This window comes from Ictalurus punctatus, chromosome 11 (assembly GCF_001660625.3).
Source record: "Ictalurus punctatus breed USDA103 chromosome 11, Coco_2.0, whole genome shotgun sequence".
Taxonomy (NCBI): domain Eukaryota; kingdom Metazoa; phylum Chordata; class Actinopteri; order Siluriformes; family Ictaluridae; genus Ictalurus; species Ictalurus punctatus.
This window is the reverse complement of record NC_030426.2, coordinates 19,453,365-19,480,024: the sequence shown is the minus strand read 5'-3', so window position 1 is coordinate 19,480,024 and position 26,660 is coordinate 19,453,365. Positions and strand designations below refer to the sequence as shown.

Here is a 26,660-nt window from a genome sequence, read left to right as displayed (position 1 = left end):
AAGCACCCTACAGGATTAATAGTAAGTGCATTCCCGGCAACCTATGACCTTGTATCCCATCAGCTGTTTTAGGCTCGCTAGTATTCCGCAACGTTTTTTAGTTTTGAAATGCTAAAACCGTCACAAAAAAAGTCACATACTTTCATTTCGGTTTGATTCAATAAGCAGCATGGGTGGACAAATCAAAGCTAGTCCAACTGGCTAGTCCTATAGTTTACTTGCCCAGAAACTGACTAGGACACAATTGTTTGTTTTTTTTACTAAAATCATGTAATAATTTGCTTGTTAAGTGCATTAATACAGACTGAGAGTGACGAATGATTGCATGATTAGTATCTTCTTCCAGCAAAGTTTCTACTACAGCACATCCTGTCACAACCTTGAGAAAAATTCAGCAAATCGTTGGCCGATGTTTCAGCTATGAGATGTGGTTTTCTGTCCTTTCGTTGCACGTGAATGATATTCGAGTCTGGCTAGCGTCTTCATTTTTTCCCCAATATGTTTACCCTCGAGGTGACTTACTTATAGCCGAGAGTTATACTATAGCATTGCGCTGCACTTTATTTTGCTAGGGTTTGTCAGTGTTTCCACATACCTGTGTGTTCCCCATACAGAGAGAAAGATTGGCCGTCATCTGTGTTTGCTTTTTAGACTGACTAGTAAAAATCATTCACACCTGCTGGGCAACTATGAATAAAATAGATTCTTAACCTGTACACCAAATCTGCTCATCTGGGACACCTGAGCTCCTGATCTGTCCAACCCTGTAACATAGCAGAATATGTTTAATTGTATTATTTCTCTGGTTTCCCTGGTATCGGGGAAATATTGCAACCATGAAACACAGGCAGCCATGAAATGTCTTGTAAAGGATTCTTAATGGCAGATAGCAGAAGTTTGTTACACATGGGAAAAGTGGTGTTACTGTACATTTTTGTACAGACCTCTGTGATGACACGGGGCATTCTTTCTGTGTTAACTTCAGAGTTAATTGCGCACCAGAATGACATGTGCCTCCGAACTGTTTCCCTTTTCCTTCCGCACTACTCACTCTCACTCACTCATCTCTGCCTGGGTTTTTCCACAGACCACTTCCTCAGACTCGATGCTCCCATGAACAACATCACTACGTCCCTGGGCCAGACTGCCGAGCTGCACTGCCATGTGTCGGGAAACCCGGCTCCCACCGTGCGCTGGCTGAAGAACGACGCTCCGGTGACTCCAGAGGCACGGCGTATTTCCTACAAGCAGACTCCATACGGGTCTCGACTGCGCATTCGCAACCTGGACACCACCGACACCGGCTACTTCCAGTGTGTGGCCATCAACAGCTACGGCACCGTCTCCACCACGGGAATCCTCTTCGTGAAATTCGGTAAGTTTGTTGTGGAACCGATCACTAACGATTCATAACGACGGATTAATAAGCGTGCAGTATTCTCCATCCACCTTTCATGGTTGATTACGAAATGTTTTCTTTCGGTGTTGATTTGTTTCTGTTGGTAACTTTAATGAGGTAATGCCTCATTTCTAAGTGCACGATCCATTCCATCATTCTCTCAATAAACAAATGTGTGTCAGCACATAAAAAGTGAAATCCAAAGCAAGATTCTGGAGTGAAATGAGGTCAGCATGCTTGTTCTGCTCTGTACTGTGCCAGTGCTCTACGTTAGCAGCATGTGTTCATCAGAGGTTCTGTGCGTGGTTTGCTCCTGATGTGCTGTAAAAAAAAAAAAAATTATTAATTAATTGATTAATAAATAAATAAAAACTAAAAACTTCTAAGTACTGTTCTTTCTTCCCCAGATCCGCTGCCAACACCCCAGTCTGGAAAGCCTTCACCGTGAGTCCTTTTTCTTCCTCTTTACCCTGTACCACATGCAAGCACCTTCATTACTGACCATTAACCGCAGCAGTGGAGGAGGAAGAAAGAAAGCACTGCTTATGTTAAAAAAAAAAAAAAAAGAAAAAAAGAAAAGTGTTAAATTCCACATCAGTTGGTAAATAGTCTAGGGTCAGAAATATGTGTTAATTCAACACTACCCCTAAAATGTCCTTCATAATAACTTAAAGAAATATTCCAGCAATTTGCATCGAGAGCATGTATTTTGCATTTAGTAGCTGCATCTAGACTAGCTGTAAATAGTAGACATAAATTCAATAAAAATTTGCATCTTTCCCTATACTAACCTAAAAGTTATCATGGATTTCTTAGGGCAGTTGTTGAATCCAGGCAATTTAAGTGAAAAACATTTTCGCTGAGCACTTTCATAGATATGACGTTGGTCATCGATGTTTTAATCCGTAGAACATCGACATGTAAACACGGAAGATGCCTCAGTTTTTCTGGGACGCTTAGGTTACTTGAATGACAGTGTTTGAAGGTTAAAGTACATAATGACATATTTTGTCTGTCTCATTATGAGATTGTTATTGGTAGAATGTAACAGTTGTAGTTTTGAATTTGAGTTATAACACATGTTATACAGTTCTACAACTGCCCTTAGATTGCCATGATGAGGCAGTTGGGGGTTTTTTGTTTTGTTTTGTGTTTTTTTTAACCCAGCTTTTCATGTTATTGTCTCAGTATAGGGCAATTTTAATTCCTGTCACATATATGCTACAGATGTAGCAGATGGAGATTAGTGTGAGAAATCGCTGATGTATTCCTTTAAGATAATGACACTAGAACAATCTTAATGCTAGCATACGTCTTGGACTTAGCTTGTGGATGTGTTTCATTGGTATGCACAGCCAGCACCTGTTTGTGTTTACACACAGATACATTCCCAGGGTTTAGCCGGATTTGAACGCTCTAAGTGTTAATTCAACACTGTTGAGGTTTTGCCACGTTGCCTGCAGTCATTACTACATGCCTTTCAGCTGATGATCACCGTGCCTGTATTAACCAGCTGTTACTAGGTGACGTGACAGCACGTTACAGAGATTTGCATTTTAAACAGTTGATCTAAGGCCGTATTCAGTTAGCGAACGTGTTTGCGCCTGCTGAATCTGTTCCTTTTTTTGCTCGTCAAGCCCGGCTCTGGTGGTGGTGTTTGAAATGGCCACAGGCCAGCGGCAGACATGCCAGGCACTATTCCACAGGCAGATGCGTCAGGGTGAAACGTCTCGAAATGCCAGGGTGGAAAAGTGAGTTGGCGTTCGAGAGAGTGACCGAGACGACTGCACGTTATAATTCTAAATCCATGTCAGTCGTTCTCGTAAGTGAGCTCGTCAATGATCACCAGTGAAACTGCAACGTTCACAAATATATATCACTCATCACTACAGAAAACCTCCACGCTGATGAGCATTTAATACACGGACCTTTGTGTCTAGACGTTGTAAAATGCCTGGCCACCCTCCAGCTCTCGTTCATTTTGATTACAGCCATGATAACCCCTTTTCAATGGGGTGGTGCATCGAGTATTTTGCACACAGGTCTTCCTTTGAGGCTCACTTTGGCCTGTTGGTTATTATTAGTGTCATCATCAAAGCACACCATCCTGCCAGGGTTCATCAGGAAGAAACCTGCTCTCTTTTCTTTCTTTTTTCGCAGGGAAAGCGTAGGTTTTGGTAAAGCGAGAGGCACCTGGTATGGGGTGAGAAAGGAGGGAGTGTCGCTTATGTGGGTTTCAGGGCCGTGATGAATATATTCCCTGCATGACTCCTTGTACGACCTTAGAACAGACATCATACGAGGGAGAGTGGGGAAGTGCTGCAGCTGTACAATAAAGCACAGCAATGCCGATGAGTTGTGAACAGATAACGGGAGAGAAGAGTTCAGATAAGCCTAGATGTTCACTGAGTCTGCAGTACTCGCGGATCTGGCGTCTGGCCCGCACTAACTGCAGAACAAGATGTCTTCCAGTACTGTCATTCTCTACAAGGTCTTAAAATGGTCTTCTCCCTTGTGCTTTGATTTCCATTTGCTTATAAAACATTTCTAACATGAACTTCTCAGGCTATGTACAAGATGTCCTGTCATGGCTCATAAGTTCTGTTTGATAGAGGGGAACCCCTGAGCTTCAAATCAGAGACAAGGTCTGTTTTTTTTCTGGTTGTCGTCATTCGAGGATGTGAAAAGGGAAGCTGGTCTTAGACTGCAGTACAGATCCAGCTTCCCTTCCCGGCCTCCTGGTGAACCCTCGATACTCAGTTTGCTCACCGCTGAGCCTTATGACAACATGCATTAAAAAGCGTTATTCATAGTCTTTTAATAAATGCAGTATGTTTTGTTTCGTTTTTTGTTTTTTTTTTTTTAAACTCATGCTGCCTTTAGCTTTTCACGTTGCAGGCTTTATGGGGACCTCTTGGGGCAGAGGTAATCGAACACCACAGACGAGGAAGGGACCAGGGCCTCCAAAAGTGGAACAAAGAATACCGTTGTTCCGGAACAAATGTCACTCATGCGATGGACGTCTGTCTTGTAGGAACACACCTCTGTATTGTATTAGCAGTGCAACATCTGCGCAGAAATGATGAGGGAGGTGACTGCATTGCTAAAATGAGCTCTGTTGCTCAGCTAAGGCTTTCTCCATGTCTTCATGTGTCCTTAAAGAAATATATTGAGTGAGTGAGAAAGGAGTGACGGCTTGACAATGGTGCGACCATGACGTGTGTAAGACATTTTACTTACATTTAGCATAAGGCAGGCATTCTTCTTGATGCTAACTAAGAGTATGTGATGTTACACACCACATATGGTATGGCTGCTGCATGAGCATCATGGTTTAAATCAGGTCATCTACATAACTTCAATTCATAGTGCGGTCATGTCATATGTCAGAAATCCGGTATTTACATGCTTCCTCCGTTTTAACTTATTATATTCCGAGTAATATCATCGCATTTCTGAAAACACTGAAATGGTAACATATAACGTTTTGACACAATACCAAAACAACCGAAACAATGGCAGCAGCTTAACAGCTTAAGTAATTAGGAGCATAATGTTAGGATTAACTCTGTATGTGTTTCATGAACATTTCCAGCATTGATCATATGATAAATTGCATAAGTAGAATCTCAAAATAACTCTAAATCCATCATGATTTAGGCAGTGGTGGCTTGGCGGTTAAGGCTTTGGGTTACTGATCGAAAGGTCGGGATTTCAAGCCCCAGCACTGTCAAGCTGCCACTGTTGGGCCCTTGAGCACGGCCCTTAACCCTCTCTGCTCCAGGGGCGCTGTATCATGGCTGACCCTGCGCTCTGACCCCAACTTCCTGACATGCTGGGGTATGCAAAGAAAAGAATTTCACTGTGCTGTAATGTACATGTGACCAATATGGACTCATTATGAGTCCAGTGTATATACACACATCAATCTGTAAATGTTAGCATCCATGTCGTGTGTGCTAATTAGCTTATAGCCTGCTAGTAGCCCAGACATGAAATGTGCTTCTCTTAGCTGCCCAGGCTACTAATTTGTCCACCCCTGTATATGCATTGTTCAGTACAACCTTTTAAAGGTTTTATGTTCAGCAGTTAAAGTTGGTGGTTAATGTGGTTGTTTATTGTGGAACAGAATAGTCTATGTAAGACTTTTCGCAAGTCCCCTGCTGATTTGTTCTCTGTCCATTTTATTCGCTCCCCTGTAGTTCTCACAGACGTTTTGCATCACAAGCCCTTCATTTTCAGAGTTGTATAAGATATCTCGGCCATATCTCAGTCTGCCACGACAAACCTCTCCAAGAATGAACTCCATTCATGAGCAAGTGGCGCATATTATTAATAGGAGACAAGAGCTGGGAAGAAAAGTCATAGGTTCTCCTTATCAAAATATCATCAGTTTAATGTAAACGGACATGATTTCTGCGCTGACGTTTTCCTCTAAAGGGGCAGATTAATGTACACAGCATTAGCCGTGCCGCTGGTTTCTACTGAAGCGTGTCAGTGGGGACTTCTTTAGTGCCAGGCTCTTGAAAAGCGCACAGGGCCTCGTCTCTACCACATTGTTTATAGCATCCCGTTTTCTGGCCGCTTGAAAAGATTAATATGACCATCACTACTCTGTCAGGACTGTTTGACTTTCCTCAGTCTGGCTTGAGAGGGAACCTTTTTTTTCTCAGCACCGAAAGAAAAAAAGAAAAAAAAGAACCGGAGGAAAAGGAGACCCTCTGTTTCTTTTCTCCCTCTCCTCTCCTCTGCAGCTGAACGATGGAAAGAACAGGGTTGTATAACGAAGTCCAGACCACCTTCGCTCCTTCAAGGCCCAGACGGGAAAAGCACGGGTGCTGGACACATCCCAGAAGCCTCAGCGCATTCTGAAAGAGCACATCCGAATGGGGCCCTCTGCCCTGCTTTTAACTAACGACTTCCATTAGGCTTCTCGGAGGTATTCAGGCAAGAGTTAGATTCACTGTTTAGCAAGGATTCAGCAGCACCTTCTATCCACTTACAGCCATCAGCATCCATTAACCAATCTGACATTCCATTTCTAAACACTGAGGTTGTGTGTCAGGTTTTTTTTTTTAATGGTTTTGGTGGTAGATAAAATATACCGAATGATACAGGCATGACATTTGTTGCCACTGACTTAATTATACAGTCGTTAAAATAAGTTAGTGGTTGTTTGAAAGGCATGTTCAGTTGTCACGTTGATTGATGAGACTCATAAAACCGGAGATATTTTTTTCTGTGGATCCAGGTTCCTCTGTGATACTCCAGATTTATTTTGTCTAATGGGTTAAATTAGTCTCCGAATCAGTCACTGTTTACGCATCACTGACATTTCACCTGTTCATGGTAGCGTATACCTAGAGCATTTTGTCAGCTTTTACTGCCCTACATTAATTCCTCAGCCAGTTAACCTTGAGTTAGACAATTACATTGGTGTTTTCTTGTGTTTTCAGCTAAGCATTTTTTGGGCGTATTCGTGCACATCACTGCAAACGTTGCAAACGGCCGCAGATTCACAAAAACGCATAGAAAAACAGTGAGAGATGAAAACAGAGTCTGCCTTGTTAGGGAGCTCTTTTTTAACGAAGTGTTGATTGACTGAAGATTGAAGTCACTTGGGACTTGCCCTTTTGGCCTGGTCTGGTCTGCCGTGTGAAACTCGAGCCGCCTCAGCGAAAATGGGTCATCACGGACCCCTAACCATCCATCTGACACTACCCACTAGCCTTTACCATCAACCCCTTTACCTTCATTGCATCAGCAAATGAGTTGGTATGCAGCCGAGTTTTGCTTTTTGAACAATGTCCAATTTTCCCCTCGAGAAAGCACTCTCGAACCCATATGAACATCTGTTGGTTGAAATAGCTCACGTAACAACCCGAGCATGAATATGGAAAAATAACCGGCTTTGCCTTATGGCACTTCTTAGCTAGAAGGTCTGTATGGAAAATGTGTTTGGTTTTATCATATAAACTGTGCGATAGCAAGGCAGTCCAGTGTGCAGTTCATCTCATACCAATGTGAGAGCCAATCTAACTTGCCTAAATATCTCGAATATTCCCCCTGTGGTGAATCTATGAGGTACACTTCCCCTCATTAACCAGTTAGTGAGAGTTGCCAACCATAGGCCATCTGTTACTACGCACAATCTCTCAATCTCCACTCAACCTCATCCATCATTGGAAATGGACCACGAGACCATCAGTGCTGAGCAGATATTATTTGAGTGGTGGACCATTCTCAGCCCAGCAGTTACATCAACATGGTAATGATGTGCACGTTGCGTTTATCAGGTACCTGCAGTAACGAATGGATTTTTAATAGCTTCGCCTAAATGCCACTGCTTGGTTAAGAATAGTCTTGTCAGCTAAAAATCTCTATGGCTAGACAACAATTAATACAAACGACATGGGGAAAAAAAGATGAAATCCTCTCTAAGGGCCGTATTTAATTGATTTAAGCGGGCATAGTGAGGAAATATAATATAAATAAAACGAGAGGCAAATTTCTTCTCATCGTCTTTTAGTCATTGCTAGTTCAGGTCGTATACTTCAGCACAGGTGCTGCATTGTCTACACCCAAGGCCTTGATGTGACCTACTATTAAACCCATGGGAGAGAAGTAAAAAGGTTTGTATAGTGGTAACTCGTTTGGTTGGAGTCCTACTGAATGACCCCACTGTTACCCCCAGTGTCTGCATCCCGTGAGAAACAAACAAACAAAAAAAAACAAGAAACCTCCACTCTTATGTAATTTTTTTTACTACTCATGTATACTCTATCCGTGAAATGCTCTATCCTTTCCCCATTATTTGTGGTTAGTGGAGTATCCCTTGTCAGAGTGATTGCTGTAAATGTAGCAAGGCTTGATTGTAGTGAATGGAGCAGGGATTCTTAAATAAAAGCATCACAGTCTTGCCATCGCCGTTCTGTCTTTTGGAAATATACCAGAATTTAGCAGCAAGTTAAAAAAAACAAAACAAGAAGTCTTCATTCAGCAGTTTACATGTGCATGGATAAACAATCACAGACTGAAGTCCAGACTCTTAGGCTATGTGTAAGTCCCATAATAAGCCCAGTCTGTCCCTAGTGAGCAGGCGGGTACTGCTCCTTCGCTCCCCTCCTCCTCTTCGAATTCGTCTCCTTCTCGAGTTTTTCCATGAACAAAGTCTGGCTGCCAAACCCCGCTGATATTTTTCCACTTAGGCCGCAGTGGGCACACGATTCAAGCTGTAAACATGAATGAACGATCTGAAACGCTCTCCTTCTGCCACTTTCATCACTAAGGGGATATGTTATATCTTATTCACATTGTTTTCGTAGAGACAAGGGGCCCATAAATCTACTTTTATTAGGGGAACATGAGCTCCATTCCCTTAGACTCCCTTGTCAAATGGATCCATACAAATGGAAGCCTGGTCTGAATTTTTACAGTTTTGGACATGGGGGGGCTTTTATTATTATTATTATTATTATTATTATTTAGAGCACAACGCATTGATATTTCTTCTCTGAATGACAATAGAAATTATTTCCCTTTTTGGTACCAAAAAAAAAATAAAAAATCCACACCTAGAGTAGTCCCTAGGGAAGCGGAGACAGTTTGATAGCGGGAGGGGAAGCTAATATATTGGGATGCTCCGTGACTTCCCAATGTTTTCTTACCTCCTGACTTCAGCCTGAAATAAGACCTGATTAGTCAAGGTTCCCCCGTTTCTGTCAGGAATTGTTGGCTGCGTTGAGCAGGCATACTCTTGTCCTTAAAGTACTTGTATTTGGATTCAAATCTAGAGGCTTTTGACTTAAATCGCAAGGGGGGACATCACTCACCTGCAGTGCACATATGAAAACATGATGGAAAGTTCTCCCGCAGAGAGGATTTGTGCTATGCATCGCCTTATAATTACGTGAATTATGTAGTCATGTAGTCAGTTTAGTTGTGGTTTGCCAGTTGAGCTTGGGTCAGGAGGGATTACGGCGTGAACTCCAGGCCCTTCCTTCTGCAGATGAGATTAGACGTTTACCAAAAACAAAGGATCACACAGCCAAATAATTTCAATGTCAGAATTCAGTGAAATCCACACGCACACTCATACAAACTTTGGAATGTGTACTTGTTGCCCCATGCGCACATACACACACACACTTCCAGTCCTTCCAAGCCTTGTTCTCACACCTCAGTACGCCAGATCAGTTTGTTATGAAGGAGGCGTAAACACTGAGGGTCAGCTAGTAGAAAACAAACCAGACCTGTCTCAACCTCTCCTCAGTCCTAATGGCCTCGAAAGAGCTTGATCCTGACACTTCTAGTAAATTGCTCCTTCGGTAAACACTCCTATGAACTGATTCAGACACATTGAATGTGTGTTAAAGATGACAGAAAAAAGAGCAGACTGTTAGCTAAAGAATTGAGTCTGCTCTCTCATCGTTATTACTCACAGGGGATGTGATGTGATGCATTTCTATCTCTGATGGAGAGAGGAGAGATGGGATTAAGGCTCTCTGTGCTTCCTGGAAGATAATCCTGTGTGTTCCAGCATGGAAAGGAAAGAGTTTAGTGAGGATTGATCATCCTGGAGCCTGAATGTACAGTAGAAGGCTTCTCCAGCAATGTCTGGCATTTGTACAGTGATCATAGTTGCATGCTTAATATTATTCATATTCACCTACAATAGACTTTTCTAATGCTCAGAATTTGGTTTCCCTTCTCCCTCTCTCTCTCTCCCTCTCTCTCTCTTTGTTTCAGGGTTATGGGGGTTGAGTCCTGGTGCTCTCCTAATAGAGGCTGCTATTGTGTTAGTGTAACATAAGAACTCTTTCCTCTCATTCTTCATCGCGCCTAATGAGAGTCCCTCAGTGGCCGTGTGTCCCTTCTGCTCGGGCCACGGTCACAGACCACAGCCCCGAAAAAGCAGGGACACAGACACAATAGCATGATACCACACACCACACGCTCGGGTCGAATATTGCAAGAATATCAAACTCATGAATGGGCTCTTGTCTTCTTTTAACATCTTAAAACTTTACATATAGTACCCGGTCACATGACCAACAAAAAGGACCTTATGAACTGCCTGAAAATGCTGTATTATTCTGAGTTTGCTCTGAAGCAAAGCTCTGCCTGTTGGGATATATTTTTAGAAATATAGTACACGCATGATTCATCTAGACTACATGCTGTACGTAAGTGTGCAGTATTATAAATGAGGTGGTATTACAGGACCTACACAAACTTGTGGATTTTTGGGGTTGGAAACATGTTGTACACTTTGGGGGTATATGGACGGGTGGTAAATGGGCATATAAATTCTGCATTTGGATGAGCTGAAAACCACGAATTACAGGGCTCTGTGTAGATAAAAAGTAGACACTACAGTTGCAGTCTGACGAGAGCTTATTTGTCATTTTGTCCCCATTTTTCCTTTGCTCTTCCGTAAAATACTTTTAAGATTAAAAAAAAAAAAAAAGAAATTTGAAAGAAATTGCTGTCACACCGTTTATTAAGGCAGGATCTATTTGTCAATCGCATAGTCACCAATCTATGAGCATGAAAACATACTAGGGAAACTGTGTTAAGCTTCGAGTGTTAAAATTACATTCTAATAATTAGTAATGTAAGCTTATTGTAATGTAGGTTAATGTTAGAATTTAATGTTAATATCAAATTTAATAGATAATAGATTTACACAATAACTCCCTTATGTTTGCTAGCTTGCTGATAATTACTCCGCCTACCCACCCAGAATGCATTACCACCCTGGGATTGATTATTCATCAGTAACAGCACATACCAAAGTTCTTACTTCTCTTATACCAGAGCAATTTGTCAACACTAACAATTTTGTTTTATTAAAGAACGTCATATTTTTTTTAGCAACTTTATGTCTGACACTGGAGACTCAACAGACTTATCATGTTTGTTTGGGTGTGCAATCTCGTTTCAGTGTTCCATTTAGTAGATTGAGGGTATTAGCAAGACCTGTATACAACGATCAGTCCTAACATTAAAATCATCCGTCTGATATTGTGTAGGTCCCCATTGCGCCGCCAAAACAGCTCTGAACCATCGAGGCATGGACTACTTAAGACCTCTGAAGGTGTGCTGTGGTATCTGGCACCAAGACGTAAGCAGCAGATCCTTTAAGTCCTGTAAGTTGCGAGGTCATGCCTCCATGGATCGGATTTGTTTGTCCAGCACGTCCCAGAGATGCTCGATCGGATTGAGATCTGGGGAATTTGGAGGCCGAGTCAATACCTTGAACTCTTGGTCATTTCTGAACCATTTTTGTAGTGTGGCAGGGCACATTATCCTGCTGAAAGAACCCAGTGCCAGTAGGGAATACCGCTGCCGTGAAGGGGTGTACTTGGTCTGCAGCAGGGTTTAGGTAGGCAGTATGTGTCAGAATGCCAGGACCCAAGGATTCCTAGCAGAGCATTACTCAGAGTATTACACTGACTCTCCTGGCTTGCCTTCTTCCCATAGTGCATCCTGGTGCCATCTCTTCCCCAGCTGACAGGGGTCAGCATGGGCACTCTGACCAGTCTGCAGCTACGCAGCCACCGATGCAGCAGGCTGTGCTGCACTGTGTGTTCTGACACCTTCTACCATAGCCAGCATGAACTTTTTCAGCAATTTGTGCTACAGTAGCTCTTCTGTTGGATCAGACCAGATGGGCTATCCTTCGCACCCTACTCTGCATACCGGGAACATCCCACAAAACCTTCAGATTTGGAGATGCTCTGACCCAGTCATCCAGCCTTCACAGTTTGGCCCTTGTCAGAGTCACTCAGATCCTTACACTTGCCCCATTTTCCTGTGTCCAACACACCAACATCAAGAATTGACTGTTCACTTGCTGCCTAATAAAGCCCACCCCCTGTCAGGTGCCACTGTAGAGAGATAATGAACATTCTTCACGTCACCTGTCAGTGCTTTTAATGTTATGGCTGATTGGTGTATCTTGTACTCTCACTTATCGGTCAAACCTGATCCACTGTCAGAGACACATTTCTGCACCGAAGGCTTTGCTCAAAACCCCACATCACTTTCTCTGTAGTATAACAAACAATGTTTGGAAACGATGTTTAAAACATGTTAAGAGGTGTTGAATAGTTTTGAATGAAAGCAGCTGGAACAAGAAGGCTGATATGAGAGATGAGGATTTTTCCAGAAGCAGAGTGCACAGATGATTAGGGAAAACTCAGATGCTCTTAATCGACTCAAGGGCTTGTGCTTGAATATCAACAACCCGAATCCATTATCTCCACTGTGTGCGTACAAATTCACGCGCGCACACACACACACACACACACACACACACACACACACTTAAAATAATCTGCTACTTGAATTGTGTGTGTGTATATGATATATAGAAATATTCTATATATCTATAATATTTCTATAATAACTTGTTTGCTCACCCTTTGCCTTTATACGTTTTATATGGCCAAAAATACAGTTTGTGGATGCCTGATCATCACAGTTTTGTGCTTTTTGAACATCCCATACCAGATTTAGTCCCCATTTGCTATTATAATAACCTCCACTCTTTTGGGAAGGTTTTCCACTAGATTTTAAAGCATAGCTGTCGGGAGTTGCTGATTGAGTCACGAGCATTAGTGAGGTCAGGCACTGATGGCAGGTGAAGAGGCCTGGGGCGTTCCATTTCATCCCAAAAGTGTTCAGTGGGGTTGAGGTCAGGGCTCTGTGCAGGCCACAAAGACGTTATAGACGATTCCTCAGATGTGTGTGTGTGTGTGTGTGTGTGTGTGTGTGTGTGTGTGTGTGTGTGTATATATATATATATACACACACATACATAATATACACACACATATGTATGCATGTATGTGTGTGTGTGTGTGTGTAATATAGTCTGATATTCGTGACTTTGTCATGTTTAGGAAACCTGGTGGTCTCAGGCATGTGCATGACCACACTCATATGCATCACTCATTACTCTAAGCCATGCGCACTCGCTCCCACACCAGCATGTTTGCATGTGAGCATGTAAATGCTTCTGCTTTTTATTGGAATGCAGTCCAACTTTTTCCACTCCCTCCATATTATGTTGAAAATTACATTGTCCTCCTATCTTTGTAAATCAAAGCAACTCTTCTGTCTTTAGTGAGCTCACAGATGTGCAATAGTGTGACATTATGGAGGAAGCGGCATGTGGCATGTCACTGTGAAGCAACACCATGATTCCTCACACACTTTTTTCAAACAAAGGCAACCTTCTGTACGCATGGTCCCAATTACAGCCCAGCATTCTCCTCTTACTCTTTTATACTTATCAGATGCTCGTGTTATGATATATATTCTGTGTTTTAGAAATCTGAATTGTATTCAGTCCAAATATATTTGTTTGTGTGTGTGTGTGTGAGAGAGAGAGAGAGAACACTTATCAGAGTCAGGACAGAGTGTGTCCTTATGATAAACTTTGAGTCACTTTGGCAATGTGGTAATATTTGCTGCCCTCTAGTGTTTATTATTTAAACTGCTTATTATTTACTCTAGGTGTTTTCCTTTTTTTTGTTGTTGTTTTTTCAAGGAAGCTTTCCAAGTGAACCTAAACTTTATTTACCAGTGCGTGTTAAGAGGCTAAGGCGATTAGTTGCCTCTGGATTGCTTCATGTGGCCAGTCAATCATAAATATATCCACTTTGATAATGATGGCATGTGCTTTCCACCACCGTAGCTAAATAGAAAATCACAGACCCCCCCTGCCTAGACCCCATTTTGAGAACCACTGCAATAGATCATAGCATTTGTTCCTCATATTCTGTCCGTTCTGCTTGATTAAATGAATGTTGTACTTGTCTTTTTTAATATTTCAGAGACGACTTTGAAGAGGAAGGCTTCTGCCAGCCGTACAGAGGAATTGCCTGCGCGCGCTTCATCGGGAACCGGAGCATCTTTGTGGACTCGCTGCAAATGCAGGGCGAAATCGAAACTCAAATAACCGGTAACGCTTTTTATTACCCACCTTTCAGTGACCGTCCTCAGCACTGGCATTTTATTCTGGGCAGTTATTATTTAAAAACAAGAATATGCCCACTTGCCTTGCACCTCCAGGGTTGGGGGTTCGAATCCCGCCTCCGCCCCGTGTGCACGGGGCTTGCATGTTCTCCCCGGTGCTGCAGGGGTTTTCTCCAGGTACTCCAGTTTCCTCCCTCAATCCAAAGACATGCGTTGTAGGCTGACTGGCATCCCTAAATTGTCCGTAGTGTGTGAATGGGTATCCGAGTGTGTTTTGGCACCCAGTCCAGGGTGTCCCCTGTCTTGTGCCCAGAGTCTCATGGAATAGGCTCCAAGCTTCCCATGACCCTGTGCAGGATAAACAGTACAGAAAATGGATGAGTGGGGACATCTGCATGGAAAATTGTGCTTGTAATGTTGCACGTAAGGAGGACATTTCCGGCTGCTACAAACACTGTAATATTGCCAGATTAGCTCAGCTCCTTCTGTAACATTTCATTAGTGTTTGTGCAGATACAGTTTCAGAAACGTGACAGCATTAGACACAGTCTCTCTCTCTCTCTCTGTGTGTTTAATGGTTTAATGGACCCGTTTCAAGGACATTCCTGTCTATTCTCACAGGCCAGCAGGCTCATCTCTGTATTTTGGTAACTTCTCATCGTTGTCCATGAGAAATGAAGCAGGCTAGGAGCCAGACTGACCTGAGACTAGCCTTTTCCCATGGATTAATGTGACCAGTTGTCAGTGTTCTGTTGGTCAGGGTGCTAAATCACAGTGCAATGTACACATGGACTACACTTCGGCAATAACCTGGCTTCCGTCACACTTTCTAATTGTTCTTGCTGTTTAAGAGCATTTTTGAGCCAAGCCAGCATCTTAAGCTTTTCAAATGAGACATACTGTGTAGAAAATGAACCTCTGGAGTATGCTCAGTGCTCAGTGCTGATTTCTCTCCCCTTGCTCTCCAGCTGCCTTCACCATGATTGGCACTTCCAACCACCTGTCAGATCGCTGCTCTCAGTTTGCCATCCCGTCGCTCTGCCACTTTGCCTTCCCCACATGTGACCGGAGCTCTGGGATTGATAAACCACGCGACCTGTGCAAGGATGAGTGTGAGATCCTGGAGAACGATCTGTGTAAGACTGAGTACATCATCGCCCGCTCCAACCCCCTGATACTCAAACGACTCAAACTGCCCAACTGTGAAGACCTGGCTGCTTTGGACAGCCCCGAGGCAGCCAACTGCATGAGGATCGGCATCCCAATGGGCGAGTCCATCAACAAGAGTGAGTACAACTTGTTAATCCGTATACATTTTGTAAGTTAAGTCGTTCCCTTCTAAAGTATGCAGCCTACTATTTCCTTTCTGACACAGATCACAAGTGCTTCAACAGCAGCGGTTCTGATTATCGGGGCACCACCAGCATGACCAGGTCAGGCCGCCAGTGTCAGCCGTGGAACTCTCAGTATCCACACAGCCACACCTACCTCGCTGTGCGCTATCCAGAGCTAAATGGCGGCCACTCATACTGCCGCAACCCAGGCAACAAGCAGGAGGCACCCTGGTGCTTCACTCTGGATGAGGGCGTTCGCATGGAGCTATGTGACATCCCTGCATGTGGTGAGGAGCAGTGATCACACTCACTGCTGGCATTTAGTGAGGGTTTCACTGCCATAAAGGCACCACGGCTAGGAACATGTACTACAAGCTCTGGATACATGACCAAGAAATGGTTTATTTTAATCATTTATAGGCCAAAAAAACGTCATGCAGTCAGGTCCATAAGTATTTGGACAGTGACACAATTTCTTATTTTTCCTCTGTACACACCTGCTCCCCATTCACACCCGAGACCTTGTAACACTAACAAGTCACGTGACACCGGGGAGGGAAAATGGCTCATCGGGCCCAATTTGGACATTTTCACTTAGGGGTGTACTCACTTTTGTTGCCAGCGGTTTAGACATTAATGGCTGTGTGTTGAGTTATTTTGAGGGGACAGCAAATTTACACTGTTACACAAGCTGTACACTCACTACTTTACATTGTAGCACAGTGTCATTTCTTCAGTGTTGTCGCATGAATAGATATAATCAAATATTTACAAAAATGTGAGGGGTGCACTCGATTTTGTGAGATACTATATATGGCATCACAACATAAAAAAAATATAAAATTGTGTAAAGGATATTCAAATATACTTAAGTTAACTAAAGAACAGCTTTGTGTCCGTTTTACATAATATATTCTTGAATAATTAGTATTACCAGTGTAAATTTGCTCTTTAAATATGAAAATTATGAAATATACACAGTCTACTTATGTACAGAGTCGTAGTAACAGTAAATCATAAAGGCTTTACCTTGTTAATTATGTATGACTAAATCATGCAGCTAAAATAAGAGTTTTAGTGCTTTAACTTCGAAGCAAATTTCTGAAATGATTTTGCAGTAGCATGTAAGTCATCTTTTTGTTTGTGGTGCTCAGACCCGGAGAAGCGTGGAGGCAGCAGTATGGAGATCCTCTACATCCTGGTCCCCAGTGTTGCCATCCCGCTAGCCATCGCCTTGCTCTTCTTTTTCATCTGCGTGTGCCGGAATAACCAGAAAGCCTCGCGTCCACCCGCCCAGCGCCAGCCCAAACCTGTCCGCGGCCAGAACGTGGAGATGTCCATGCTGCCTGCATATAAGCCCAAGGTGAGAAAAACAGTCACCAAACACTAAAACATGGCCGCAAGCTCAATATAGCCACGTCCTCATACATTTCCTCCTCATAAATGTGCAGGTATTCTTTTATTTGTAGTTTATTTCACTATACTGTATTCTTAGTATTGTAAGTCACTTGAAAAGCGATTTTGTTAACACTTTATTTGAAGAGTTTTACTATTTCTGTTATTTCACAATCACATGGGAATAGTGCTTCATGACACTGTAATGATTGGAAAATGTCCTTTCACTTTAGTCTAAGGGCATCAAAATCATTCATAACATCGACATATACGCTTCTTAAGTCCATAAAAGTTTTCAGAGGCATCATATTCCTACTGAAATTACGTAAACAGTTCAAAAAAGGGACGTTGACGTATACTTATTTCATCGCATCCCAAAGCTGATGTGCGCTCATATGTTATCTAACGGTCTATCAATCATGAGAAGCCTTTTGTCTCCACTCCTAATCGGAGTTGTATTGCATACAACTATAATGTGACCTGACATTATTTGACAGAGATATTTTTTATAAATGTTCCAATGTTGCTTAATAATCGATTTATGTCATGTTTGTGAGTGTTTGGTGAACTGGAGCCCTTTTCTCTCCACTCCTATGTGGCATATTGCTTAAAACCTGTAATGATTTTTGACATAAGCCTTTTATAAAGCCTCTAACACTGTTTTATAAAAGCTTAATGTAATGGTTATGAGTGTGTTATGAAGTTCATATGTAGGTACCCTTCAACAATTGTTACCCAATTGTTCTGTAAGAGGTGGCTCCCTCATGAAGTTGGCAATGAAAACACTGCTATGGTCAGCTGTAGAATAAAGTTCCCTTCCCCCCCCCCAAAAGGCTTGGAAGTCAAATCGAACAACTGAAATGAAATGAAAGGAAAATTTACGGATCGATGTTGTATGACAGAAATATCATCATGATACTATAAGACATTGGTACGATTTTTTGTATCTTTTTGTATTTTTGATTTGCATACGATTATCACGATGTGTAGGTTTTCTAACAGTCTACCAGCGAAATAGTGGTGTTACATTTTTATCAGAAATAATGTGTAAAACTAAGGGGGTGAGGGGAGCGGTCCATGATTTTATCATTTTATGGGGCTCCATAATTTACATCATAAGTTTTAAAGATTTACTATGAAATTTTAACATAATGCAGTCATGATTTCTGAGTTTGTAACTGTTATTTAAAATGTTTTTAAATTGTTATAAAAAAAAAAAAGAAAGAAAGAAAGATACCATGCAATCCACATTCTCTCAAGTGTATCATTACATAAAATCAATAACATCATAAATTATGTCGTCATATTGCCCAGTATTGGTGGCACATTCAAGTGTAGGATCTAAAGCAAAACCAGGACACTAGAGTACAGTAATTGGAAGCTGCTTGCGACTAGGGACTGTTGGAGGCGTTATTTCACTTTTTAACCACTGTCATGTTGTCCACCATGTCCTGTATATAGTCTCTAATATTGCCACTACAAATTATTTATTCTGGTAAAGTTCTCATTCTTAAAACCTTATCTAATAATGTAAAAAATAAAATAGGGTCTTCCGCCCACTGGACAGCACAGTGTCTAGGGTCTTACGGATAAACCTTGGCCAAGAGTGCAGCTCTCCTGCAGTTGAAATGAGTAAAAGGAAGTTTTGAATTCAGAACTGCGCACTGGGGAAATAAAGTTTTATGATTGCTCTACAAGCTATTGACCCGAATGCATACACATACTCGACCCTTCATCTATCCCTTGCGCACAAAGTTCTTTCATGAGCACTCTGCTTCAGTCTCTGCTTTATGAATCATAACCAGTCCCAGACGTATTGTACTGTACTTAAAACTCTCTCATGCAGACCCAGCTGCAAGTCGAGGTTCAAGGCAGGGGTCATGCAGAGGTCATCATTCACATGACTTGGTTTTAATATGAGATGATCAGGGATGCGACGTAGTTGCCTCAGGGAGAGTTGGTCCTAACACGAACCAGCTGCCACTTATATAATAGCCATGGCTTTGTTCCCTGCATCTGCGCTCTGAGTAGAATTTCGTTTGACCTCGGCTACTGAAGCCTTCATTCGCCGTCTTCTGCACTGACGACCAGTACGCCTATTGACGTTTATCATCATCTTTGATCGATTTGAAACATTGTAAGTACGGAATAAAATTTGATGGGTTTTATTGTAGTTTTAGGAAAATAATCAACAACAGGAGAGTGTGACGCAGCCCAACGTGACGCCAATTGTCACGATTTGGAAACGGACGCAGATAATAAATTTAATCGAGAACAAAACAACTCAAAAGACACAAAGACCTTGTAGCAAAACACTATGGCAAAGACTAAACATAAACCAAAGACCTAAACACAACGGAAAAGAAAGACAAACGTACAAGGACAAGGACGCTTACATATAAACATGAGTGCTCGTTAACAAGAACATGATTCAGGTGCAGGTGGTCATGTGACTGTGATCTAGTGAAGAGCACTGGCTGCTAGGAACTGTGGTTCAGAGTTCCTTCTCTGACACATGACATTCAAAGGTGATTTTCCCGAAGCACATCCCGAAGTGTTCCTCTTATACACCAGCAATTTGAAAAAAAAAAGTATTTATTAAAGAATGACATGCTGCACTTGTATCTGTCTATAACAACACTCAATGTTGTGGAAAGGCCATATAATAAAGTGGGTTCCTGTTATCAGTTGTGTTCTAGCAACTGCTAATTCCTCACCAGACAATTTTTACTATTTTGAAGTTAATAAAGACACTGGAGACTCCTTCCAAAAACGTTAAATGAACCGATCCTTTTATACGATATCCATACGGTATACCATATATTATACAGTTATACGTTTTCCATTTTAATCTGTTTATTATTATTAGTACCGGATCATGTGGAGTGTCCGTCATGCAACTTCCTGTGAATGAGCTGTTACTATAGAAACAATAACATATTAGAACCAGTGCATTAATATGAACCTGTGATTTGTCTTGCATATCAGCAATAAGAGTCGATAATTCAACAGCGCTGTATATGATGCATATGATGCAAGTGATACAGTACATCGCTCTAGTTAACATTTCATCCATACGGTCTGTACTATATTTGTAATACAGCGGTGTATCTTGGTTGCATGTGTGGCAGAAGATGGCAGTAAATCACCCTCTGTATTTGAAACACATTGAACGTCTTCCAGTTGGAGGACTGATGCCATGCCATAAAATCCTTTTTCCATAATCATAAATTCATATTAATCTGTCAACAGACTGTTTACAACAGCTATAAAATAATGCTTGCAGATGGAACACTTTGATGTGGGACGTCTGTTCAGATCTTTAGCACTCACTTTAGCCTCTGTTAAAGATCAGAGTACAGAGCAAGTCAGAGGGTCAGAGGTCACCAGACAGTCTGAGGTTAAACTCATCCAAGCTTCAGAGAGAGGCATCAAAGCAAAGAGAGATCTCAATTTTATTTTAAAACTTTCAGACTTTACGTAAATTTAAAAAAAAAACAAAAAAAAAAAACAAGGTGTTCTGAGCGTTTTCTGTTTTAATGATAATTTTTTTTTTTTTTAATTGTCAAAATGAAGCTCATTGATATCTGTTTTTTATTCCAGTGTTAAAGGTTATGTTATATTTTTAAAGCTCTAAATGTAAGATAGTAAAGGAACAAGAGAAAAGTGGTTTAAAATCAGACTGATTTGCTCGTTTTGCAGGGGGGGAAATGACTCGCCTAAATCAGAATATGCTAAATCGAAAACCAAATTCCTATTCGATCAAACAAGGTAGGGAATCTATTTAATAAGAACATAACACATGCACATGAAATCACAATCACATTGAGAATGTTCACATTCTGAAACTTGAGTTTTCTTTTCAGTCTTGCTGTTGTTCATTACATTATGTGTTTGGGTCATTCATTTGAGTCTCCAAGGCCTCATCCCAGGTGTGAAGCATGCTGGCGGTTGCATCGTGGTTTGACGCTGCCTTGGGGCCTGGACAGCTTGCAATCATTAAGGAAACAATTCATTCAAAACTATTTTATTTACTATAACTAAAATAATAAACTTCTCAGGGGAAAGTCAAAGTAGCAGTCTATCACCTGATGTTTAAAAGTCATTGGATGTTATGGCAAAATAGTCATTGCATGTAAATAAAATCACCATGTATCGACAGTGGTCTAAATTTTACCGTAAACACTTCTTCCTCTCTCCTCTCTTCTAGACTAAAGCCAAAGAGCTGCCTCTGTCAGCTGTACGTTTCATGGAGGAGCTGGGTGAGTGCACCTTTGGTAAAATCTACAAAGGTCACCTGTACCTGCCAGGTATGGAGCATGCTCAGCTTGTGGCCATCAAGACTCTGAAGGACTTCTCCAGCCCACAGCAATGGAACGAATTCCAGCAGGAGGCTTCTGTATTTGCAGAGCTCCACCATCCTAATGTTGTGTGTCTCCTGGGCATGGTGACACAGGAGCAGCCTGTGTGCATGCTCTTCGAGTTCCTCCCACTCGGAGATCTCCATGAGTTCCTGGTCATGCGCTCGCCACACTCTGACGTCGGCTGCAGCAGCGATGAGGACGGCACTGTTAAGTCCAGCCTGGACCATGGAGACTTCCTGCACATTGCAATGCAGGTAGCAGCTGGCATGGACTACCTGGCCAGCCACTTTTTCGTCCACAAGGACCTGGCAGCAAGGAACATACTTGTAGGAGAACAACTTCATGTGAAAATTTCAGACCTGGGACTGTCAAGGGAGATCTACTCTTCTGATTACTATCGCGTGCAGCCAAAAACACTGCTGCCCATCCGCTGGATGCCTCCAGAAGCCATCACATATGGAAAGTTCACCATAGATTCTGACATCTGGGCTTTTGGAGTGGTTCTTTGGGAGATCTTTAGCTTCGGTCTTCAACCCTACTACGGCTTCAGCAACCAGGAAGTGATTGAGATGGTGCGCAAGAGGCAGCTGCTGCCTTGCCCAGACGACTGCCCACCACGCGTCTACACGCTAATGAACGATTGCTGGCAGGAAGGACCTGCACGGAGGCCCAGGTTTAAGGACGTCCATGCTAGACTGCGTGCCTGGGAGGGTTTGTCATCCCACGCCAGCTCCAGCACACCATCCGGAGGCAATGCCACCACTCAGACCACCTCGCTCAGTGCCAGTCCCGTCAGCAACCTCAGCAGCCCACGCTATGCCGGATACATCTATGGTGCTCCTCAGGGAATACCAGCAGGTCAGATTGCAGGTTTTGTGGCAGCACCAATGCCACAGAACCAACGCTTCATCCCTGTGAATGGATACGCCATCCCTCCAGGCTACACTGCTTTCCCAGCTGCCCACTTTGCCTCAGCTCAGGCACCCACGCGAGTGCTCCAGCACTGTCCTCCCCCTAAGAGTCGTTCCCCCAGCAGCGCCAGTGGCTCCACCAGCACGGGCCATGTTACTAGCGTGCCCTCCACTGGCTCGAACCACGATGCAAACACGCCACTGCTTTCACACTGCGTCACTCTAGCTCCTGTGGCCACCATGCAGGGCGGCGCGGTGTCCATGTTTGGACACATGGCACAAAAGGGGCTGCAGATGGACCCGGCTCAGGCGTCTCTGTTAGCCGACTCCAACAGACTCATGTACGGCGAATCAGTCATCACCGCTGACTTGTGAATACATCGTTCTTTTTCTTTCTTTTTTTTGTAAATGATTATAATTATTGATATTTTAAAATGTTTTCTTTCACTGTGTAAATACCAACTAGCCGGAATGGAATGTAAAAGATTTATATTCTATGTTTTTTTTTTTGTTTTTTTTTTAATGAAAAATGTACGAAAAGAATAAAGGAACACCTCCTCATCTCCTCTTACTGATGATATCAGTGTGATACCTGAAGAAGACTTTGAGACCCTTTGATTTTCTTCCAGTTGCTCTTTTCCAGCTGGATGAGAATATGAGCTTGCTGTAAAGGAATCCTCATCTTGATCACAGCCCTGAAATACAATGGTCATGAAATCATGCCTTTTTCATGTCTGCCTCAAAGCCATTTTGATTGGACTGTGGCTTGAGCTCGTCAACATTTCTCATTCTCTTTCCTCAAAGTCATCAATCTGACAGTTTGGTTTCGCTTTGGTAATTGCAGTGGTAATCGGGTGTATTGGTTATGGACTGTTAGTCTAGTAATTTTCATTTGAAATGACCTCGTGAATGAGTTGATGCTTTATTATATTCCAACTCCACGCTGCCTTTTCAGGTAGCTTTAAATCTTCTGTCATTGAAAACTATACTTATTCATTGTATACACTAAAAGCCTTTTATGCCTGACCTCTGGTAAAGCTTATTGCACTGTTTCTGGTCATAAACTGTTGAGTGCAAAAGTTTGCATACCCTAAGGCCAAAATTAAGACAAAGATATTACATGTATGGTACCTCCTCTTCCCTGACATATCTGTTCTTATTCTGCCAGCGTGACCAAACTTTGGCAAGACTAACAGGTATATCTGTAACTGTGTCAAGCATCACTTGTCACAAATCAGGCCTTTTTCTGTCGATTTTGCTTCCATTCAAAATCACACTTTAGCTTTGAACTGCACTTACACCATGTTTGATGAGAAAAATGCAGTTTTATGACAAAACGTGCTTCACATTTAGCTTAGTAATCCATCTAAGATGTTTCCAAGTACTTAGTAAGTATTTTAAAGTCAATCATGATCATTTTAGCAGGTAGAACCAATCAATTACCACTCACTGAATGATACCGGTCATAATCGTAGCATTGACAGCTCTACATTTACCTTTAAATTCAATTATTTGGCAGACCCTTTTATTCAATGCAACACAGTTGAGCTGAACAGATGAAAGTTAAAGGCCTTGATCAGTGGCAGCTTGGTAGTACTATCCAAAATCCCCAAATTCTGTATCTACTGAGGCTCTCTATCCTCCGTGTGGCGTGCCATGATCTCAACCTGTCTGTATGCTGGCTGGCTCACCGGGCTCTCTATCTGACTACCGTTGTCATTGGTCAGCTGAGCTGTCGATCTGTTGTGCTGCCTGTTTATCTAACTCACCAGCTGTGTACTCTGTCTACCTGTATAACTGGCTGGCTGACCGTCTCTATCTGTCTGTCTAACAGCGGTCCAACTATTCTGGAATGGCAAGTCAAGCTATCTACTGTACCTCTCTCTCTGAATGTTCAATCGTGCTTCCATCCTTCCAGCTGTTTGGCCGGATGACTCCGCACTTAATCTGTCTTCCTCTGCAAACTCAATTCAAATGAGATTTTTTGTCTCTGAATTTTCAGCCTTTGCATTGTGTATTAGCGAGAATGCCTAGAAAAGATCATATCTGTGCGATATGGCTAGGTAGAAGGATAGTTGTGCTCAAATGAGAGAAATTTTCTCGTGTGTGAAGGCAGAGGCTGTCCACACACCGAATGAAACCAGACCACAGAGGTCTATCCAAATATATATTTATTATTTTAAACTTGCATATGGAAAAATGTGCAAAGATCAGCGAGTTTAAACAGACCAGAGAGCAGATGTTTCAGCTAATAACTTTCTTCACTATACGGCTTGTAAAATACATCAGCAGTTTGCCAGCGATTACAGTTTTCTCTTTCGTTAAAGAATGACACATTTTTATCTGGTTATACTTGCATTCAATATTGTGAACCGTTCATGAAACAGGTTAGTGCCTTGGGGTTAGGGGTAGGTTTAGGGTTGGTTTATTGCTAGCCCTAACTCCAAGTTTTTAAACATAGGGTTAGGACTATCTATAAAACATTGTTCCCTCATCACCCTCACCCCCCCCCTTCTTAAAGTTCATAAAACATTGTATCTTTACAAAGAAGCCGCAAATTGTTCTGACTTTCTCTGATCGAACACCTTACCTCTGACAAAACAGTTTTACCTGGGGCTGTGCTGACACTTGAGACTCCTTCCAAAAATACTAAATCAGCATCCCCTAACAGAAAATTTCACAATATCAACTATTCCATATGTTCCGAATCTTCTCGATTGGAGCGTCTGCCGTGCACGTCTCTGTTAGTTGTTTTTCACATTAGAAACCGTAGTGATGATAATTAGAATGAATGCATTCAAGTAAACATGTCATTTGTCTTGCAATTAATCAACATCTTCTGACCAATCAGATTTGAGAATTCGACGCCATCATAATATCTTATGAAAGCTGGCTATTGAGTATATGCACAGGGTTCACAAGAGGCTCGGAGCGTTTCTTTGTGTACAAATGAAGTGAATGCATTTTCTCTCTCCTTCTTCCCTCATATTATTGATCAATCCTGTATCTGCCAGCTCGTATTATCACGTTCTTATTTTCTTTGTGTGTCGACTTGTCTAGACTGGACCGGGAACTTCACCTTAACGTCACAGGGAATAGCTGCACTGTCTAGTCGCTAGCTCTTTCTATTGTTTATTTTAGTTAGTTGCTATGCAACTATCAAATACAGATGTGCACCAGGGTTCAGGCTGTTATTCAGGGTACAGTTAAAAGGTTATACATACAAAGCTAGAACAATCTTCTCCAGAAATGCCGCCGCCTTTTTTTTTTTTTTTTTTTTGCCTGTGTCATAACGTGTTATGGCATATTATGAAAGAACTTCCCCTTGCTATGCATGTAATAACTGATATTTGAATAGTTTATTTTTGAATCAATGGTTTATTTTTGTACAACATTTTGTATCAACAATATTGCAATATTATAAACCTCTAACCATATTGAGACTCTTGGTGATCATGATTATGGTACGAGCTCATGTTTGTAACGTGGACAAATCACTTATCTGTTCTTTCGAAGTGTCTTCATGCATTTGCCTCCAGGAAGATCGGAGGTTTTATATAGCTGTTTGATTTGTAACCATAATCGCTTGTACGGCAAGTCAAAAACCACTTAATACTGAAGACTGTGAATCGTTTTTTGGCTCTCCATAGAGGGGCGCCATTAAGGACGCAGTAAATACATGCTAAACGTTTACACATTTTATATGTCAACTTATGTGGCCTTGATTTTCTTTGTGTCATTGTGAGAAAAGAGTTTTGCACAAATAGTTTGTATGGCAAACTTGCTATTAAACAACTGTTGTTTTTTTGTCATATTGAGGACGTTTGATTATTTCAAACTTGAGTAGATCCACCCACCCATCCATTAATAATACAAAGGGTCACGGGGAGCCTGGAGCCTGTCCCAGGGAACTCGGGGCACAAGGTGGGGATACCCTGGACAGGGTGCCAACCCGTCGCAGGGCACACACACACACGCCCATTCACACACTACAGGCAATTTGGAAATGCCAATCAGCCTACAGCATATGTCTTTGGACTGGGGGAGGAAACCAGAGTACCCAGAGGAAACCCCTGAAGCACTAGGAGAACCTGCAAACTCTACACACACAAGGCAGAGGTGGGATTCAGACCCCCAACCCAGGACGTGTGAGGCAAACGTGATGACCACTAAGCCACCGTGTCCGTCCCCCAACTTGAGAGTATATCATATAAATCACTTGTTAATATGCTACATATAATATGAAGAACATGATTTATTTTAGGTTCTT

General features: G+C 42.1%; 1 protein-coding gene across 2 annotated transcripts in view; it reads left to right on the top strand.

The window, feature by feature from the left end:
* The window catches only part of ror1 (receptor tyrosine kinase-like orphan receptor 1), a 133,781-nt gene extending 107,579 nt beyond the window's left edge, over positions 1-26,202 (top strand). For both annotated transcript variants that reach the window (XM_047158458.2, XM_017480064.3), the window contains 7 exons: positions 1,088-1,375; positions 1,807-1,843; positions 14,245-14,372; positions 15,355-15,672; positions 15,762-16,007; positions 16,875-17,083; positions 21,326-26,202. In XM_047158458.2, the coding sequence (XP_047014414.1) occupies positions 1,088-1,375; positions 1,807-1,843; positions 14,245-14,372; positions 15,355-15,672; positions 15,762-16,007; positions 16,875-17,083; positions 21,326-22,765 (2,666 nt within the window). In that variant the 3' untranslated portion in view covers positions 22,766-26,202. The remainder of the gene's footprint in view (positions 1-1,087; positions 1,376-1,806; positions 1,844-14,244; positions 14,373-15,354; positions 15,673-15,761; positions 16,008-16,874; positions 17,084-21,325) is intronic.
* The last annotated feature ends 458 nt before the right edge of the window (positions 26,203-26,660 follow it).